Source organism: Lonchura striata, chromosome 1A, assembly GCF_050655825.1.
Source record: "Lonchura striata isolate lonStrDom1 chromosome 1A, ASM5065582v1, whole genome shotgun sequence".
Classification (NCBI taxonomy): Eukaryota; Metazoa; Chordata; class Aves; order Passeriformes; family Estrildidae; genus Lonchura; species Lonchura striata.
The window spans coordinates 7254530-7275242 of NC_140741.1; the positions used below are offsets into that span (position 1 = coordinate 7254530).

At 52.2% G+C, this 20713-nt stretch overlaps 1 protein-coding gene and 1 long non-coding RNA gene across 8 annotated transcripts in view; both read right to left on the reverse strand.

Annotated features, from left to right (window-relative positions):
* The window catches only part of LOC144246298 (uncharacterized), a 48901-nt gene extending 43251 nt beyond the window's left edge, over positions 1-5650 (reverse strand). For 2 of the 7 annotated variants that reach the window (XR_014952185.1, XR_014952184.1), the window contains exons 1-5: positions 5213-5637; positions 4301-4476; positions 4087-4206; positions 2381-3311; positions 2168-2268 (exon numbers count right to left, since the gene is read on the reverse strand). Coding sequence is in view for 1 of the 7 variants with exons in the window: in XM_085569654.1 (XP_085425780.1) it covers positions 2420-2455; positions 4087-4206; positions 4301-4460; positions 5213-5523 (627 nt within the window). In the remaining 6 variants the exon portion in view is untranslated. Of the gene's footprint in view, positions 1-2167; positions 2269-2380; positions 3312-4086; positions 4207-4300; positions 4477-5212 lie in introns of all 7 variants that reach the window. The other 5 variants (XR_014952187.1, XR_014952186.1, XR_013339968.2 and 2 more) reach the window with 4 other exon arrangements.
* A 2975-nt stretch (positions 5651-8625) lies between these two features.
* Positions 8626-18956, reverse strand: LOC110474882 (uncharacterized). The gene is made up of 4 exons (XR_002466176.3): positions 17463-18956; positions 16812-16901; positions 14661-14786; positions 8626-13438 (listed from the first exon to the last, which is right to left on the reverse strand). It is a non-coding gene; the product is annotated as an uncharacterized LOC110474882 (long non-coding RNA).
* Positions 18957-20713: the final 1757 nt, after the last annotated feature.

Sequence of the window (20713 nt, forward strand, 5' to 3'; positions counted from 1 at the left end):
AGGCCGTAACTTTCGTGCAGCACAGCGGCTTCCAGCTCCTCCTGTTTCTTGCCCGTGCTGCAGGTGTTGATGGAAGGCACCTCAGCCTGCCTGTCAGCCGTGTCACCTTCCCAGAGGAACACCCCTTTTCTTCCTTTCTCACAATTTTCTGGTGTTTTCCCTGTCAGCTTTTATTCCCTTGGCTTTCCTGACAAAGCCAACCCTAGGCTTGCCTTGGCCTCTTACCACTCCCTGGCACTTCACTGCCTTGCATGCCCATCTCCCGCCTTGGAGAAATGAGTTTTTCGTTTTAAATTGGTAACTACTTTTATATTAAGAGTTAATAATGTAAGGGGTTTTTAATTATATGGATTATTTGTAATGTTTTTTATTGGTATTTTAAGTAAGTAAGTAAAGAATGGATTTTTTTGAGTAGTGCTAGATAAATACAAAGTATTTAAACTTGAAACTTTGGTTAAAGTTACTTAAATGTTTGTTTAAGGTTGGTTAATTGGTAAAGTGATATAATTAAAAGTATATAAAGTAAATAGAGTAGAAGTATAATATTTGATAGAATTTTATACTTTGAAAGTTATTAAATAAGAGTTTTTTAGTATTTTTATATTTATAAAGAAACCTAAAGTTTATATATTTTGGTGGGTGTAGTACAAGACATCAGGTGTAAGTTGAAATTCTTGCGTAATCTACATTTGTATTCACATAGTGTAATTTATCTGTGTATTTACATTGGTGTTTTATTTGTGGAGTGGTGAGTGTGTTTTTTGTGTGATCTGGTTTTATGTTCCTTATTGAAATTTACTTGGGTTTTTGTACTTGTTGAGATACAAGTGAACTTTATGTTTTGATATGAGAAATAAGTATTGTTAAGTTTTGCTTTATAAAATTGTATAGAGACTTGCAAGATAATGGTATAAGTTGTTATAATTTTTCAGTTATAAGCATGAAGAAATATAAGAATAAAATAATGTATGTAGTAAAGAAGAAATTGATAATAATTAGGAATTACTTAGATAATATCTATAATTAGTAACATAGGTGAAATAATGTCATTAGTAAGAATTAAAAAATTGTACATTATTTTAGAGTTTTTAACAGTTGATAAACGTTAAATTAGTAGTAAGTTAAATAATTATGTGTGGATAATGATTTTTTAAGTTTATTTTAACAATAAGTTTATTTGTTATATTGATAAACTTAAATTGTTAAGTTAAAATTATTTGAATTTTATTTTTGACGTAGAAAATATTTGGGTTTCTTGTTAATTATTTTATTTAGGTAGAGTTAGGATTAGGTTATAGTTTAAATTTTAATTGGTGAATGTTACTTAATATATTTTTATATAATGTTTTTAAAAATAATAGTTAAGAGTAAAAATGTTAGGATTAAAGATTAATTACATTATTTAATAATTGGATTTTTTAGAAGTGTTTTTAGAATAGATTTGAATATAGTAAACTTTTTTTTAAAGATTGGAAAGTGGTTATGGACAGGATTGTGAGTTTGGATTTGGATATTGAGAGTGTGAAGGTGGAGGAAATGTATGAGAGAGTGATTACTTAGTGTGAAACTTAGAAAAAGAAATTAATGTTGTGGTTGAGTTTTACATTGAAGTGATTTTGTAATAATAACTGAGGAAAGTGATCAGATTAACAGTTTGGAGGAGGTTATTAATGAAATATATTTTTTTAGTCTTGAAAAATATTTACAACTATGAGATAACATTAGGTTAAATTATAGAGTTAGTGTAGAGATTAGTTAGAGAGTTAACTTGTTTTAAGAGCTGTATAAGTAGAGAATAAAAAAGTAGGAATTAGAAATTTTTTGTGGTTTTTAGATCATTCTATAAAGAGATAATAAAGTATATGAAAGTTGGTTGTAAATATTATAAATATATTTAATAAATACTGTTTATTGTAAAAATTAATATATTTATATGCTATAATTAGTATATTAGTAGTAAGTGTTTATGGGGAGGTCTCCTGTTAGATGTGGAAGCCTGAGACTGGCACAAGGACTTTTTATCTAATGCTTGATGAGTCTGTTTTATGGGGAGGAGGTGTTATTTTAAGTTTTATAAAATACACTGAGAATTAGTTAAAATCATGGAAGAAACATTATGATAATTAAAGGGTGCTATGTTTAAAGAGCTATAAATCTTTTTAAATACCTGCTTGACGTAAGGTGAGCTTAATCTCCTTTTTCTGCCCCAGAAAGCATCAGGCACGTCTGCATCAAGGGCACCACCTCTGCCCACTGCTCCTGTTCCACCTGACCAAAAGCAAGAGCAAAAGTTGGTTGGGCTTTCAGAACTTGAAATAACTTTGAAGCAAAATAAATCCCATTTTCCCCTGTGTTTTTTCCTTTCAGGTGCTGCGCTCACCTCTGCGGACACGCACTGAGCTCTCGCTGCAGGAACCCGTCAGGCCTCGGTGGCTGTGAGTTCATGTTCTTCTCCCTGGGGAAGAGGAGAAGAATGTGATTAGATAATTAAATAATTAAATAAATAATTAAATAATTGCTGAGGAATTGCAGAAATGTTTCCTGAAGCCTTTCCCCTTTGGTGCCCCTGTGCTGTGTGGGACACGGGCAGAGGAGCCTCGGGCTGGAAAGGGGCAGGAGAAAGGCAAAGGGACCCCCTGGTGTCCCCAGGGCACCGTGGGGACAGAACGGACACTGTGCGGGCACGGGGAGGTGAGGAGTGACAGTCTGGGCCAAAATCCCAGCTCACCCCAGGGAAATAAGTGAGGGACATTTTGGAGGGGAAAGCTGAGGTCACGAGTTCACCCAGCCTGGCCACGTTGTGTTTGCACAAAGCAGCACCAGAGGTGAAGGTCAATCCTGAGCCAACCCTGCTCAGCCTCTAAGTCCCAGAATAAATCCTACAAGCTGCCCACTGAGGGACTAAAAATACATAAAAGAGAACCAAGAGCATTCCGAGAGCAAACCAGAAGGTTCCTGGGAATCCCATTGCAGTGTTGTCACAGCCTTTTTGACAGAGCTGTAAGATTTTTATTTCAATGCTGTGTTTTTCTGCTGGGATCATTCACTCCGTGGGCTGTGGGGATTTTTTGGGTTTGATCTCCCTCCCGGTGGCCCTGACACTGCTCAGGAGCTGGAGGAAGAGCAGAGCCAGTGCTCCTGGCAGGGGCAGGGAGTTTTCCCCCAGAGCAGATCCAGCAGCTGCCCTCCAGCCTGGCCAGGAGGGATCTGCTTTGGCTTCTACAGGGACAGAACGTGTTCAGCTGCTCCAGGTGACATTCCAGCAGCCTCATCTCCCATCCAGCCTGGCCAGGAGGGATCTGCTTTGGCTCCTGCAGGGACAGACCGTGTTCAGCTGCTCCAGGTGACATTCCAGCAGCCTCATCTCCCATCCCTGCTCCCAGCTCCCACCCCACCAGCTGTGCCGAGGGAATTTGTCCCACCAGCAGCAGGGGAAGGACAAGAGCTCCCACCCTGGCACTTGGATTGTCCCGCTGGGGGATGCTGCCTGCTGGGATTTAGATCATTCCGTACATTTGGCTGCTGAAATTTCCCAGCCCAGGGGCTTTAGCACAAAGATTGTTCTCTGCATGTTGCCTGGATTTGGGGATCAGTATCAGCTTTGCTAGTTCAGGTGAATTATACCCACAGCCCCAGGTTCCCTGCTGAATTCCTGCTGGAATAACCTGACGGTGCCTCGTGGAGATTGGAAATTCCCATGCAGAGCTGCCACTTTAGCACCAGCTGTGTCAGGAACCAGCAGAGGTTCCAGGGAAGCTCAGTGGGATCAGGACAAGGACAGGTCTCTATTCCACAGAACTTGCTATTTAAAACCCTCATCCCCCAGCCCCAGGAATGTGTCTGGGGTCACTTGACAGAGTTCCCTGGAATTCAGCTGATTTCACCCCCCGGAGCTCAGGCTCCAGCTGATGTTTTAAAGCAGGACAAGGCGGTGGCTGGATGAGCTCCCAGCCTGTGCTGAGGCAGAACATCTCTCCTGCAGAAGCTCAGCTCCTTTCAGAGGCTCGGCAGTGGCCTCTGCATGTCCTTTCCCCTCAGGAAAGGGATGCACATCCCTGCCTGCAGCACACCTCCAGTGGGACCCACCTGTGAGAGTTTTCCATCCCTTCTGCACATCCAGCTGGCTCCCTGGAAATCTCCCAACATCATTGCACTTGAACCTCTGATTTCAAGGCATCTCTGAGGCTCTTGCTTGGCATTTAGTACCTGTGAAGGAAGATTGCCTTGGCTCAAATGCTGCGGGTGAATGATGGGCTCAGGCTGGAAAAGAGGGAGGAGATTTGGGGTGGCTGGGACGTACCTGGCAGCTGTGTGGGAGCTCGGGGAGGTCAGAAACAGGGGTTGCTGTCAGAGCTCCTCTGCAAACGGCCGTGCCTCCATTCCCAGGTAACGCCAGCCGTTCCCTGGGGTCCCTGTCGGCTGTCGCTGTCGTCTGTCCGGGCTGAAGCATCCCTGCGTGCCTGTGGGGAGCAGCCCCTGGCCGAGGAGCCGCGGGCAGCCCTTCAGCCGTGTCCGTGCCAGCGCTGTCCTGTGCCCCGGTGCCCGTGCCGGGACGTGCGCTCGGCACGCTGCGAGCCACGGGCAGGGCACGGCAGCTCCCGCCCTGCAGAGCCAAGGACAGGAGGTGCTCTCTGCCCTTCGGGGCTCCGGCGCCTCCAGCCCCGCACCGGGCACAGCCGGAGCGGGAGCAGCGGCCCCGGCGGAGCGGCCGCTCCCGGCCGCGGCGCCGCAGCCCCGCTCGTCCGGCGGGGCTCCCCCGGGGATGCGGACACGGGGCGGGGGAGGCGGGCGCTGCTGCTCGCAGGGGAGCGCGGTGGCCACGGGGCTACCGGGGCGGGGGGGCTCGGCATCCCGCGGGGGCTGCGGGGCGGCTCCGTGTCCGCCCGCGGGGCCGGAGGCGGCGCTGCGGGAGCGGCGGTGCCGATGGGGTCCCGGCCCCGACGCAGCCCCAGCTCCCCGCGGCCACAGCGAGAACGGGACCCGAGCCCCGGCGGGACCCGAGCCCCGCGCCGGCCGCAGCTGCAGCGGCGGCGCCCGTCCCGGAGCGGCTCCTCCCGGCCGCGGCGCTGCCGGTCCCGATCCCAGCCCCGATCCCGCCTCGACCCCCCGGCCCCGGCACCCCCTCCCTGCCCGCCGAGGAAGGAGCGGCTCTGCCCGGCTCCCCCAGCAGACACCGGCGGGACCAGAACCCGAATCCCGATCCCGATCTCACCTGAGCGCCTCGGACGCCGCGCAGCGCCGGGAGCAGCCCCGATCCGATCCCCGCACGGAGCTCCGAGCGCCGGTCCCGCCGCAGTCCGTCCGAGCATCCACACAGAACGCGGCGCGGGCGCGGAGCCGCCGCCATTTACGGGCGGGGGGCGGGGCCGGGGCGGGGCCAGCACAGGTGCGCGCACAGGTGCGCGGGGCCCCAGCGCGCCTGCGCGGGGCGGGGCCGCGGGTATTTAAACCGCGGGGCGAGCCCGGCGGAGCCATTTGGTGCTGGGCGCTCGGAGGGGGAGGTTGCGGCCGGTCGGGCTCCATATCTCTGTTTCTTTTGCTTTTTTTGCGCGTTTCTTTTCTTTTGTGTTTCTTTTTCTCTATGCCTCTCTTATCGACCCTCCCTTCCTCCCCTCCCCCACCCCCTACACCCTCCCCCCCCCAAACCCCCCCCCCTCCCTCTCCCCCCTAGCCCTCCCCTCCCTCCCTCCCGGCCGGGTCCCCCCTACTCTCCTTTCCTTGTCCTCCCTCTCTATTCCCCTGCTCATCCCTACGCTACCCTGTTCCTCCATCCTGTCCCAGTTCCTTCCCTCCCCAGCCGGGCTCCCCCATGCCCCCTCTCCCTGCTCCCTCCCACGCGCTCCCGGTTCCTCCTGCCGTCTTTCCGTGATACCTTTCCTCCTCTACACATTCCGCCTCCTTCCCCCAACCTACCCTCAATCCTTCTCCTCCCTCCCCGCTGCCATTCCCCCAGCCCCCTCCCCTGGTGCCCTGCACACCCCGACCTGCCCCCACCTGCCTCCTGTCCCTGTCACCCTCCCCTTGAGCGCCCCCTCTGCTCCCCTGTTCTGGTTCCCCATTCCCCTTTTCCTCGTTTCCTCGCAGCCGCGGGGCTCGGGGCGCCGCAGAATAAAGCCCAGAGGGCCGGAGCCGGCGCCCCCCGCCCTCGCTGGGGTCCCCACACGGGGCCGGAGCCGCTCTGCGGGTCCCCCCATTGCAGTCCAATACACGGCCCGACACTGCCGGGGTGCGGCTTTCCCGACATCACACTGGGGGTCGGGAGGGGGGTCCTGGGGGGAGGAGGGTGGGGGGCCGGGGGGACTCCCTCATTAGGAGGGGGTCCCGGGGGGAGGCGGGTGGGGGGTTAGGAAGGGCCCCCTCCGGAGGAGGGGGTCCGGGGGAGGGGGGCGGGGTGGAGGGGGGGCCTTCCCCCCTCCAGCCCCAGCCCCTCCCCGGGACCCCCTCCTCCGGACCGGGGGGAGGGGGGGGGGGGCGGGGTGGGAGGGAGGGGGGCGGGAGGGGGGGGGGCGGGGTGGGAGGGGTGGGGGTGGGAGGGAGGGGGTGGGGGGGGCGGGAGGGGGGGAGGGGGTCGAGGTGGGGGCGGACGGCCGTGTGTTTGATTTTTTTTTTTTTTTTTTTAACGTCTGTTCACGGCGCAGAGTGACATGACCCCCTCTGCTTCCCCCCCCCCACCCCGCCCCCCCCTCCCGCCCCCCCACCCCCTCCCGCCCCCCCCCTCCCGCCCGCCCCCCCCCCCCGCCCCCCCACCCCCTCCCGCCCCCCCTCCCCCCACCCCCCGCCCCCTCCCACCCCCCCTCCACCCCGCCCCCCTCCCCCGGACCCCCTCCTCCGGAGGGGGCCCTTCCTAACCCCCCCTCCCACCCTCCCGGGACCCCCTCCTAATGAGGGGGCCCTTCCTACCCCCCCACCCTCCTCCCCCCGGGACCCCCTCCCGACCCCCAGCCCGACCCCCAGTGTGATGTCGGGAAAGCCGCACCCCGGCAGTGTCGGGCCGTGTATTAGACTGCAATGGGGGGACCCGCAGAGCGGCTCCGGCCCCGTGTGGGGACCCCAGCGAGGGCGGGGGGCGCCGGCTCCGGCCCTCTGGGCTTTATTCTGCGGCGCCCCGAGCCCCGCGGCTGCGAGGAAACGAGGAAAAGGGGAATGGGGAACCAGAACAGGGGAGCAGAGGGGGCGCTCAAGGGGAGGGTGACAGGGACAGGGGGCAGGTGGGGGCAGGTCGGGGTGTGCAGGGCACCAGGGGAGGGGGCTGGGGGAATGGCAGCGGGGAGGGAGGAGAAGGATTGAGGGTAGGTTGGGGGGAAGGTATCATGGAGAGGGAACAGGAGGAGCAGAGGTGGAGAAGGAAGGGAGGCAGGAGAGGATGGAGGATGAGGATGGAGCGGTGCGGTAGGGTTGGGGTGTGTAGGGGGATGGGGGGGTAGGGGGGACCCGGCCGGGAGGGAGGGAGGGGAGGGCTAGGGGGGAGAGGGAGGGGAGGGGTTTGGGGGGGGGAGGGTGTAGGGGGCGGGGGTGGGAGGAAAGGGAGAGGGGAAAGGAGAGGTATAGAGAAAAAGAAATACAAAAGAAAAGAAACGTAGAAGAAATATAGAAGAAAAGAAATACAAAAGAAAAGAAACGTAGAAGAAATATAGAAGAAAAGAGATACAGAGCCCGGCCCGACCACAACCGCCCGCAGCGAGCGCCGAGGAGCAAATGGCTCTGCCGGGCCCCGCCGCGGTTTAAATCCCCTCAACCCCGCCCCGCGCAGGCGCGGTGGGGCCCCGCGCACCTGCCCGGCCCCGCCCCGCGCACCTGCCCGGCCCCCCCATAAATCCCGGCGGATCCGCGCCCGCCCCGCTCCATGTGGGGATGCTCGGCCTGGGGCCGGCGGGAGCGCCGCTCGGAGCGCTGCGCGGAGCTCGGGACGCTGCGGTGGGGCCGGCACCGGGATCGGGGCCCGGAGATCTGGATCCGGGTCCTGCGGTGTCCGCCGGGGGTCCCGGGTGGAGCCGCTTCTCCTCGGCGGGCGGGATGCGGGGTTTGGGCTGGGGTGAGGCCCGGGATCGCGGCGGGCGGGAGGAGCCGCTCCGGGACGGGCGCTGGGACCGAGCCCGGCGCTGCCGCTTCGCTCCCGCTTCGGCCGGCGCGGGGCTGGGGTCCCGCTGCGGCCGCGGGGAGCCGGGGCCGTGCCCGGGAGGAGGGCGGCGGTCCCCGGAGCGGGCGCCGGACCGCGGCTGGAAGCGGACGGGGCCCCGGGACCCTCCCGGCACCGCCGCCCCCGCAGCGCCGCCCGCGGCCCCGGCCCCGGCGCGCCCCGGGGATGCGGAGCCGCCCCCGCCCCGGAGCCCCGAGGTCACCGCACCCCCCTGGGCGGAGCGGCGCCCTCCTGCCCCGGGCCCGAGCCCCCGGGGGCTCCGCCGAACGAGCGGGGCTGGAGCGCCGCGGGCGGGAGGAGCCGCTCCGGGGCGGGCGCTGGGGCCGAGCCCGGACCGCGCCCGGTGCGGGACCGGGGCCCCGCCGGGCTCGTCCTGCTCCAGCCGCTCACCCGACACCTGCCGGGGGAGACTCGATGCTCTCCCTCCTGTCCCCCCGCCTCTGTGGCTCACACTCCCCAACAGAAGAACCCGGGGGTTTAAAAAGACGGTGAAAGCTGTTATTTCTTTATTTCTTTATTTATTTCGGAGCACAAGAGATTCTGAGTTGGAAAGGGCCATGAGGATCATCGAGTCAAACTGTGATGAGTGATTGGCCCACGTGGGGACTGAATTCAGGATCGTGGCCTTGTCAGCACCCTGCTCCAAGCACCTGAGCAACTTCAGGCTCATGAGGAAGGTCCTGCCGGGGTTGGCTGCTGCCAGCAAGGGAATTCCTGTGTAAATGTAGCTCCTTCTTTCCTGCTAGTGCTGCTTTCACACCAGCCCCTAGACTGGCTCTAGAGCAGGAGGGGCTGGTGTCTCACAGGACAGCACAAGACTCTTCAATAACCTTGGTTTCCTGCTTTTCCAGGATTTACCCAACTGTAAAGTAGCTCATTCCATGTCCCTTTCCAAGGGGAAATGAGCAGGACAAGTCCTGAGGGTTCACTTGGTCCATGGGCAGAGTTCTTCAGCAGAGTGTCAGGGCTGGTTTCACCTGCAGAGGGTCGTTTCCTGCAGGTGAGTGTTCACAGCCCAAAATCACTGCAGGTGCTGAGGCTGGGGCCACTTTTCTGGCCCAGAGCTGCACGGAGCCCTTGGTGACTCCCCCTCCCTGCCAGGAACGTTCCTTGGTGCTTCCTCAGTGGGTCCCAGCTGGCTGGGAATGCGGGGCATAGGAGGCCAGGAGCCCCAGGAAGGGACCCAGCACCTCCTGCCCTGGTGTTTGCAGGGAAGGAGCTGTGCCTCAGTGTCCTGCCCGTGGCAGGCAGCGTGCCACACCCACATCCCGGGGATGGGCGCTGGGATGGACGTGGATCAAGGGCTGCCCGCGGCTCCTCAGCCAGGGGCTGCTCCAACAGGCTCCGGAGCTGCTGCAGCCCGGACAGACCCCACCCACAGCCCAGAATTATCGAGGAACAGCTGGAACAGCTGGCCTTGCCTGGGAATGTCAGCGTGATGCGTTTGAGGAGGGGCTCAGGCAGCAATTCCCGGTGCCGACCTCCCGGAGCTCCTGCACACCCCCAGGTGTGTCCCAGCCCCCCAAACCCCTTCCCTTCCAGCCTGGGGACATCATTCCTCAGCAGCATTAAAGCCAAGGGAATCTTCCCCCCAAGAAATGAAACCCCAAGCAATGCCCTCCGAGAGGCCTTTAAATAAAAGGTTAGAGTGGGATGAAGTCTTGTTTGGATGAAGTTTGGACTGTTCCAGGGAGCCAGCTGGAGCCACTGAACTGATGGAAATCTTGCACAGGTGGTCCCACTGGAGGTGTGCTGGAAGCAGGGATGTGCATCCCTTTCCTGAGGGAAAAGAACCTGCAGAGGCACTCCTGAGGCTCTGAGATGATGGAGTCAGCTCCTGCAGGGAGAGATGTCCTCCCCTGGGCACAGGGGCTGCCTCAGCATGGGCCAGGAGGCATCGCCTTCTCCTGCTTTAAAATTTCAACTGGAGCCCGAGCTCAGGGGGGTGAAATCAGCTGAATTCCAGGGAACTCTGTCAAGTGTCCCCCAGGGACATCAGTGAGGCTGGGGGATGAGGGTTATAAATAGCAAATTCTATGGAACATAAACCTGTCCTTGTCCTGGAACCTCTCCTGGTTCCTGCAACAGCTGATGTTCAATGGCAGCTCTGCATGGGAATGTCCAGACTCCACAAGGCACCTTGGGTTATTCCAGCAGGAATTCAGCAGGGAATTTGGGGCTGTGGGTATAATTAATCTGAACCAGCAAAGCTGATACTGAACCCAAGATCTGGGTGCCACACCGAGAACCATCTTTGTGCTGCTCTGTCAGCTAAAGCCCCTGGGCTGGGAAATTCCAGCAGCCAAATGCATGGAATGATGTAAATCCCAACATCCCCCAGAGGGACAAGCCAAGCCCCAGGGTCCTTCCCCTGCTGCTGGCAGGACAAATTCCCCTCAGCTCAGTGAGGGCTTGGGAGCAGGAGGGACGGGAGAGCAGCTCGGCTGCTCGGGAAGGCTGGGACACCAGGCTGTGGAATCTCCTCTGAGTCACTGAAAACATTCCCTGTAGAAGCCAAGGCAGATCTCTCCTAGCCAGCCTGGTGGGCAGCAACTCTGGGGGAAAACACCCTGACCCTGCTAGGAGCTCTGACTCTGCTTTTCCTGCCAGCTCCTGAGCAGTGTCAGGGCCACTGGGAAGGGAGCTCAAATCCAAACAAACCCCATTGCCCATGGAGTGAATGATCCCAACAGAGAAATGCAGATCTTAAAGATCTGTTAAAAGGATTTGACAACACTATGCTGGGATTCCCAGGAACCTTCTGGTATGCTCTTGTTCTGTTTTTATCTATTTTTAGTCCCTCCATGGGCAGCTTGTAGAATTTATTCTGGAATTTAGAGGCTGAGCAGGGTTGGCTTTGGATTAACCTTCACCCCTGGTCCCACTTTGTGCAAACACAACTTGGGCCAAACTTGGTGAATTTATCACCTGAGCTTTCCTCTCCAAAATATTCCCTACTTATTTCCCTGCAGATGAGCTCAGATTTTGCCCCACACTGCCCACTCCTCACCTCCACCTTCTCTCAGTGTCCCTTGTGTCACAGGTGCCCTGGTGGCACAGGGAGGTCCCTCTGCCTTTCTCCTGTCCCTCTCCAGCCTCGTCCCACTGGGGCCTCTCCTCCCTTCCCTGCTGGCTCTGCCCAGGAAGGACAAGGCGAGTCCTGAGTTTCTCTCCAGTCATTTCCTCACCTTGAGCTGCCATTGCATTTTCCCCCCAACATTCTCCTTCCTGTGCACTACTGACTGCCTCAGTTGACCTCCAAAATATTCATTCTTTCACCTGCAAGTTAACTCTGATTTTGTGATCAAAATGTCCATTTTCTCCCCAATATATTACCTAGATTTTTAAAACCAAAAACCACACAGGTTCTGTCTGTCTTATCCCCAAAATCTTCATCTGGCCCCTACAAATTACGTCAGATCTTTTTTCTCCAAAATACTTCTCACCCTTACACATTATATCAGGTTTTGCCCTCAAATTGTCCCTTGACGTCCACTACTGATCAACTAATTTTATCTTAAAAATGTTTCTTCTTTCACCTAGAGATTACCTAAAGGCTTACTCCAAAATTTCCCTTTTCTGTCCACTACTAGTTATCTCATTTTTCCCTTGAGATGTTCATTCTCTGCCCTACTAATTATTTCAAGTTTTACCCCAAGATTTTCCCTACCGGTCTACTACTAGTTATCTCTTGTTCACCTCAAAATATTAATTTTCCATCCTGGAGAAAATAATACTTTCTACACCCAAAATTCTCATTTTGTGTCCACAAGTGATTACCTCTGTTTTCATTATCTTCCCTGGGGATTATTTAACATTTCCCCTCCAGATTTTCCCTGTCTGTTCACTTCTGCTTTCCTCATTTTTTACAAGGAAGTATTTATTCTCTACTCTGGACACTACCTCACTTTTTTTCCCCCAATATTTTCCCTACCTGCCCAATTCTGATTACCTCCTTTTTACCTCAAAATATGCCTTCTTTCCTCTACAGGGTAACTCAGATTTTATGACCAAAATGTCCATTTTGTCCCCTATACACTAACTAGATTTGAAAACCAAACCCACACAAGTTATGTCTGTCTTATCCCCAAAATGTTCCTACACATCACATCAGAGTTCTTCTCAAAATCATTTCTTGTTCTGACACATTTATCAGGGTTTGGCCCCCAAATTCTCCCTGCATGTCCACTCCAAATCATCTCCTTTTTACTTCAATATGTTCATTCTCTGTCCTACAGATTTTCCCAAGTCATACCCCCAAAAACTTCTTAACTGCCTCAGATTGTCAGGGTTCACTCTCTCCCTAGAGATTTACTCAAGTTTTACCCCCAAAATTTTTCTTGCTTATCTACAACTTATTACCTCATTTTTAACTAAAAATATTAATTGTCAACCTTAAGATTATTTCAAACTTAGCCCCCAAAACTCCTCTACCTGTCCACTACTGATGCCCTCATTTTAACTTCAGTATTGATTTTTTACCATGTAGCTTTTCTCAGGATTTTCCTCTCCAATTTTCCATCTGCCTACTACTAATGACCTCATTTTTTACCTCAAAACGTTCATTTTCTGACTACAGATAATTTCTTATTATTTTTACCCCCCAAAATTTCCCTACCTGCCCATAACTGATTCCCTCATATTACCCTACTATGTTTGTGCTCTCCCCTATAGATTATCTCAGATTTAACCCCCAAATTTTCCTTACACACTAGCTGCTCATCACCTCATTTTTCCCTCAAAATGTTTGTTTTATGCTCTAGAGATTTGGTCAGGTTGTGCCTCCAGAATTTTCCCCACCGATCCATTCTGAGTACCTCATTTTTACCCCAAAACATCCATTCTGTCCCCTACAGATTACATCAAATTTTACCTCCAAAATTTTCCTTCCTGTAAAATATTGACTCCTTCTCTCCCATAAACATCACCTCAGCTTTTCCTCAAAATTATCCCCATGCTTATTCCCTGTAGCTGAACTCAGATCTTCCCCCAGCTCTGCCAGCAATTGCCTCTACTTTGCCCTCAGTGTCCATTTAGTTCCCCACAGGTGCCCTGGTGGCACCAGGGAGGTCCCTTTGCCTACAGTGCCTCTCTCAAGCCCCAGGCTGCTCTTCTGCTCCTCCTCTCTGCCCTTGTTCCACATGCTGGGAGAAAGGGGAAAGCTTTGAGAAAACTCTTCTGCAATTAATTCATAATTATTTCCAATTCTCCAGTGAGAAGAACATGGACTCACAACCATCAAGGCCTGACGGTTCCCTGCAGTGAGAGCTGAGCACATGTCCGCAGATGTAAGTCCAGCATCTGAAAGAAAGAAGAAGAAAAAGGTGATTTATTCTGTTTCAGAGTTATTTCAAGCCCTGAAACCCAAACCAATTTTTGCTCTTGATTTTGGGTGGGTGAATCCTGAGCAGTGGGCACAGGTCATGTCATTCAGGATGAGGTGAGTGGTGCTTTCTGGGGAAAATCTGCTGATTTCCAGAGTTCATTTCCTGCCCCCTGCCTGCTCTGCACAGGAGAAAACCTCTTCCATGAAGGGATTTTGCTCCATCTAATCCCATGTGCCCAGGCTGTTCCATGAGGATAGTGCCAGGCTGGGCAGCACAGGCAGGTGAAGCTCTCAGCATCCTCTGCTCCAAACACAACTCTGGGCTCCTTTGCAAACTGCCTCTGCCATGAAGTTTTCTCCAGGAGAAATTAAGGAATTGCTCATGGCAGGGTGGGGATTAAGTTGTCACAAAGGGAAGTAAAGGATAAATATTCCTGGAAGAGCCCTTGGGATCTGCTGGGCTGAACTGGGAAGGGGACATTCATTCCCTGCAGTGCAAATCCACAATGACCTCACACACGAAGCACAGACTGTCAGGTGGGGTGTGGCAGCACCACTCTGACAAACCTCCTTGTCCTCCTCCCTTTCAGTGACTTCTGCCTTCAAAGTCTGAAGCTGACGAGCCCAAAAGCTCTGTCTGGCCACTCTGGGAAAAAAGGATCCTCCAGGGATGGGGCACATTCCCAGCAAACACTCCCAACAGGGCACAGAGGCACCTCTGGAGCTTGTGTGTGGGGATGGCAAGGGCTGCCAGGAGGACACAGCCCCCAGCTGGGGTGGCAGTAGCAAATTCCCTTGGTCTGATGTCACAGCAGAGGTATAAAGGCCAGCAATGCCCAGGGGAGGGAGGGGCAGGTTTAATTCTGCTCCCTGTGCTGCCACATCCCAGCAGGAAATCTCCAGGGGGGACAGAAACTCCCAGGATACACAAAATGCAGCATCTGCCCCCCTGATCCTGCTGAAACTCAGATAAACCCTGCCCTGCCCTGGCTGAGGCTCAAACACTGCCCCAGTTCTCAGCTCCCACCTGCCCCGGGGCTGCCACCGCGTTCCTGACAAGGAGCCAAAGGCCGCTTTGGACAGGGGCCTGTCAAAACAAGGGCTGTGACAAGGGCTGTGTCCCAGGCCTTGGGGACTGCAGGGACCAGGGCAGATCCCTCTGCATTTGGGACACTCTGGGGACAGCTGGAGACTCACCCCACACCATGGGCAGGACCTGGGGCCCTCCAGTGCAGGCCAGCAGTTCTGGAGCTTGTTGGGTTTGGCTGCTCAAACACCAAAGCTCTGGGCAAAGATGGGATGAGTTAAGTGCTTTTTCCTGTCCTGAAAGAGAAGAGAAAATGGAAGTTAAGTCTGCTGTAGAAGGCAAAGGCTCCTGGTTTTCCCACTTCTGTTCTGATTGCTCACCATGGGGTTTTATCCATAAAAAATGAGAGGTGGCACCAAAGAAAAGTGCTGTTTTCCAATATTTTTTCCCTACATTTTTTTCATACACAAAAGGATGCCCATTTTTTCTCATTGCATTCTTTGCCTAATTTCAACAGGCCCATTTTCATTCCAGGCCCTCCTTGTGAGTTATTCCATGCTTTGCCATTGGACTTTGGACAAAGGAGGGGAAGGATCTGTTCCACATGGGTGCCATCCAACAGGGATCACCCCCTATGCCAACCCCAGCCTGGGCTGAACGTGCTGCCTCACTTTCCCCCATTCTGGATTCTGGCTTCAATCCAGGCTGAGCTTTCCCTGTCTGGAGACAGGAAATTGTCCAGGTCAGGTTGTAAGACCTTAAACTGCACATTGATCTGGGGGGCTGTGACTGGGATTCCAGCAGGGAATTCACTGTTCTACAAATATAAACTATTCCAGGGAGCAGCACTGACAAGGTTGGGAGCTGCTGCTTCACCACCACAGTGTCAGCAAAAGAGAGAAAACACAAAATATGTGTACAAAAACAAGGATAAAATGATTCCTCCTGCTTTTAGTGGGACCAGAGCTTACTCTGCCCTGGAATGACAAAGAACACCCTCAGACCCCCAGAGATGCCAGAGGGAGGGAAGGCACCTCTGCCTCCTCTGCTGGGGACAGCACGGGCCCTGCTGTCCCCAGGAACTGGGAATGTGTCCAGAGCCAAAAGCACCTTCCCAGGCTGGAGGGGCTTTCCTAAAGCACCACCCCTGGGAAGCAAGAAGAAAGAGTGGGAATTCACAATAATAATCATAATGATATTGTGATAGGGCAGCAATGGAAGCAACAATAATTCCAAGGGAGCAGGAGTGATGCTGGGCTTTAAATGAGGTTTGAGTGAGACAGCATCTCCTGGGAGTTCTAAAGCACAGCTCCAGGTCTGGGATCACAGGAGTGGTGCAAACTCCTACTGTCCAATCCCTGGATTTGCCTCCTGCCAGTACTTAGTGCCTTGGTCATGTTTGAGTACAAGTGCTCCAGTGCTGCTGCCTCAAGGGATTGGGAAAATGGGCATTAAACCCCTTTTCTCAGGGCTGGCTCTGAGCTCTGTATGGGAAAAGCATTTGACACCCCTGGCATTTCAATGAAATCAGTTTCCATCATTTCCTGATTAAAGCCAGGGCAGATAAATAGACCTTTCTCCATAAGGACAGCCCCAGGGAATACACAGTCATTCCTATTCCTGGTCAAAGAAACCAGCAGCCAGTTTAGGGGAGAGACTCCAAACTCTTGTCTCTCTCCCTGTCTGTAAAACACTTGCAAAGTTCATACAAGCTAGTCAGGATTTGGATACTCCACTTAAGTTCCATTCATATGCTACAGAATAGGAAGTGTCCTAAAGGCACCTCCACTCATACTTGAATTTTAAGTATGAGTGGAGGTGCATTTAGGACCAATGAATCTGGATGTTCTTTTGTTAGGAACACCCCACCTCAGCTTCTTTAGGCAACTCCATGTGGGAGATAAAATAAACGTGGACAAAAGTTTGGAATACAACTTCCAAATCAAGTTCCCTGCTAGGAAATTACTCCAGCTCTCTGCTACCTCAGGCTGTTTAACCACAGCCTGGCCCTTCAGGGCTGCAGACTCTCAGCTACACAGTTTGGGAGCTGGCAAGTAACAGCAGCTGAGGTCTCATTCCAACTGTACACAAGAACAGGGGCTGCATTTGGCTAAGTGCAGACAGGTTTGGGCTACTTCAGAAAGCTTCAACCCCTGTTGTTCAGAGATTCCATCAGGGATAATGACCTTTATACAAATCTCTTCAAGGCACATGAGAACCTGAGTAAGAAAATTAGCTCAACCCCTTTGTTCCATTGGCCCCACAACCCAAATTCCAATGGGACAGACAAGTTTCTCTCCTTGCCAGGCAACATCTCCCACCTGGCTCTGTGCCTTCCCCAGCCTTTGGTGGCTGCTGTCTCCATCCTTCCACATCTCCTCATGTTCCTCAGCAGGACTGGCTTCTTCATCCTGTGGAGCAAACACAGGGACAGTCAACAACCTGCTCATCCCCAGCCTGGGCAGCAGGGATGGGCTGGTGGGACCCTCTGGATGGTCACCCCTCTGCTGGGAACCATCCCTGCTCCATGGCCCATTCCCCTTCCTCGCTTGGCATCTCCTCTTAACATCCTTGGGATGTTAAACCACAAACATGTGCCCTGTGGGGCTTTGGGACATCAGGGACTCCCCCAAGGCAATGGGCAAAGCTCCTGTTCCCACACCCTCTGCCTCCCAAAGGACCAAGGAAAGGAACTGCCCTCCCTCATCCCCCAAAACAGATTCTGGTGCTGACTGGGTACATGTATGTGTGTTCTTCTTTCTGTCCTCTGTAACAGAGCACAACAATACAAAGATTTGAGAATGAGGAGGTTGCAGGTTTGGTTGTTTGGCAGTTTGTATACTTTTACAGTTATTTTTACAGTTATTTTTCTGTTACCAACCATAAATTGTGTCTGCTGTGTCTCCCTTCACAACCACTGCAGCACCCATGAACTATCTGGGGTTAATTCTACACTGACATATAAAACATACCCTGTTTTTCCCTATGCTTTTGCTTCAGTCCTGATCAGTCTGAGATGAGGCAGGGAAGACCAGACCATAATACCTTCTTGTTTTGATGTGTCTGAAACAAAGCAAGAAAGCAAAGTTGTTCTCCCACATCCATCGCACTTGGAGCCATGAGAACTGCCGGATTTCAAAGATGCTGATTCACACTAGTGGTTATCAGATTTTTCCCATCTGTGACACAATTTGACAGCTGGCTGGCAGCACAGAGTTCTCCACTTTGGAGTTCAGATGCTGCAGCAGCCAGCTCCAGTCTCAGCCTTCAGTTCTCCACTAATATTTAGGGGAAAAGCCTATAAAGAGAGATGAAAGTGCAAACTAACTTTTGCATCAGCACACCTGACCTCAGAGCCTTTTGTGCACAGGTACCATGTGGCAAGGGGATTTTACTCATGCAAGAGTTACAACTCTGTGCCTGCTGGAACAGAGATTACCATCAAAATATAAGCAAAGTACTGCTTAAAGTCACTGGGTTTGTTATTTTTATCTCCCCTCAAACACCACAAGCCAGAGACTACTGAAGTGGCCTCTGGTGCTGCTCCTTGACACAACTTGCACTGCTTAATGAGGCAGAGAAGGGAATAGGAGCATCCTCACCTCACCACAAACAATTCCCCCCAGCCAGCAGCTCTGGTGAGGAGCCCTCTTCAGAAGTATCAGCTCTGTCAGCACAGACAGAGAATGTGCAGAGGAAGTACATGTACAAAGACAAGTACAGGAAGGTATTAAGCAGTTTTAGTTATGAAGGTATTAAGTGGTTTTATGTATCCTTAATGGACAGCTGCATGTACATATTCCACTCAAGAGGAGTAAACAAAACAAAACTTGCCTGAACCTTCCAATAAACCTGTTCCTTCCTTCTGTAAGTTTAGAGATGTGGTTTGGCTAGGCAGAAATGGGCCAGATCATAATTGCACACTTTAAAGCAGCCACATAACCTGCTTTGAAGCCCTGACAGTCACCAGGGTAAATACGAGAAGAAGCTGTCTCAGATACACCAACCTCACTTGCACATCACCATTTACCAGCTGAGGCAAAAGTTACCAGCACCTCCTTGAGGAAGGGCATGCAAATTCAGCAGTGGGACAGGAGCTTTACTGACCACCCCTCACACCACAGGATGCTTTATCACCCACCTAAATCCTGCCTAATATTTGGCTCCTCCTTTTTACTGCAAAACAGCAGACTCCCCAGTCAGAGGAGGCATTCTGGGGTTTTTGCACTCCTTTTGAACCACCTAGGGAGTCAGGGATATGTTTTTGGAACATCTGTCCCAGATTGGGTATCTGGTCTCCTCTCTGTGCTGCCTCCACCTTCCCAGAAAAACACACACAATGCACAACAAAGAAAATCAGTCAGTTCCTCAAAGGAGTTCACACAGCTCCCCTGTGCTCAGCAAGCCAAAGGCCTGGTTTGATGCAATCGCAGCACAAGAAAGTGACTAAACCTTTTTCAAAGCTCTGCAGGGGAAGGATTTCCACTTCAACTGAAAGTGTTCCTCCAGGTGGGGAAAGAAACATCGCAGGAGCCCCACCTGGGTGGATTAAAGAGACTAAACCTCCTAAAGGACGCTGCACCGAGCAGCTCATCACACACAGCTCTGCCTGTCCTCAGGCCACCCTGAGCTGGGCACTGAGCAGTGACCAGACTTTGTCCTGCTCATCACCAGGGACCAACGGGACCAGCCAGGCCGGCAGCACCACCTGGGAGCCTCAGTCTCCCGGGAATGGCCGCATGCCAGGAATGCCAACAATTACCTCCTGCAGCCAGGAGTCACAGGCAAAGCCTCCCCAAGCACCTCCACTGCCATTTCCAGCAGCACCCTCTCCTTCCTGCTGATACAGGGACCTGACCTGTTCAGAACTACTTAAGGGTTAAATGACTAGAAAAGAATTAAGTGAAGAAAACATTATGTGCTATGTATATGCACCAGTATCCTGTTATTCTAGACATTAGCAAACAGATGTAGAAACTTTGTCCTTGGCTATGTATTTTACTCTGATAAGCTTCCTTTACTCTGATAAGCTTCCTGATTATATGTAAAGAATGCATACTCAGCAGATAGACTGTGGTCAGTTGAATAGGCCATATATCATGAAGGGAGGAAAAGATGGGGCCCAGAGCACAGAAAAACTACCACGCATGCTTGAAATAAAAGTTCAACTAGCGGACAGAGTGATGAAGACTATGGACGACCACCAGAGGACCCCTGACGACCACCGAAGACCACCCAAAAATGCAACTACGCTTGCGCATCCTTATCTCGGAATAATCATGAATATGTAAATAATTTTCAAGACTTGTAATGAATATGCATGTTTTAGTAAGATAAATCACAACTTTCTTAGCTGCACGGTGCACATGTTAGGAGGAGAGATCCCCCATGTGCCCAGCGCTGCAATAAAGAATATCTGCTGCCCGGATTGCTTCCGTCTTTGATTCAATTTGGCGAGCCAGGCAGGAGGACTCTCTGCTCGGCCGCGGGACCCGCTGAGAACAGGACTCCCTAGGGTACCCCCGGGATCTTCCCGGAGGGGCTCCTCGCCTCATTCGGATCACCGCGGGAGCAGACAAGAACTCCGTTCGCCCCGGCGGCACAGGTATCCTTTATTTTTATTTGTTTGGAACCGGTCATTTGGTTAAGCTCCCCGCAGGGGGTAGCGTTTGTTATACGATCGTATTTGGTTTTGGTTAAGCTCCCCGCAGGGGGTAGCGTTTGTTATACGATCGTATTTGGTTTTGAACAAGCTCCCCGCAGAGTTTGTGTTTGTTATACGATCGTATTTGGTTTTGGTCTACTACTTTGGTATATTAAGACATACACTTCTGAGTTAATGGTTTGGGAACTGTTTAACACGTACTGGGTTTGGTTGCTTATTTTTGGAATTATTCTGATTGTTGTTGGACTTTTGTGTTGCTGTAAAAAGTGTCCTGTTTGGTGCATAGTATAATGGGTGGACGACAGAGCGGGGGAATCGTGAAGAAGAGCCCTTTGGGTTGTATTTTAATGCATTGGAAGGAAATAGGTGGGACTCCTGGAGGGACGGTGAATAAGAAAACATTAATTAAATATTGTAACCAGTGGTGGCCTTTGTATAAGTTGGAAGATGGTGAGAAGTGGCCGTTCAATGGAACTTTGCAGTATAATACTTTGTTGCAGTTAATGTTGTTTTTAAGGCGGGAAGAAAAGTGAGATGAAGTGGGATATGCGGATATGT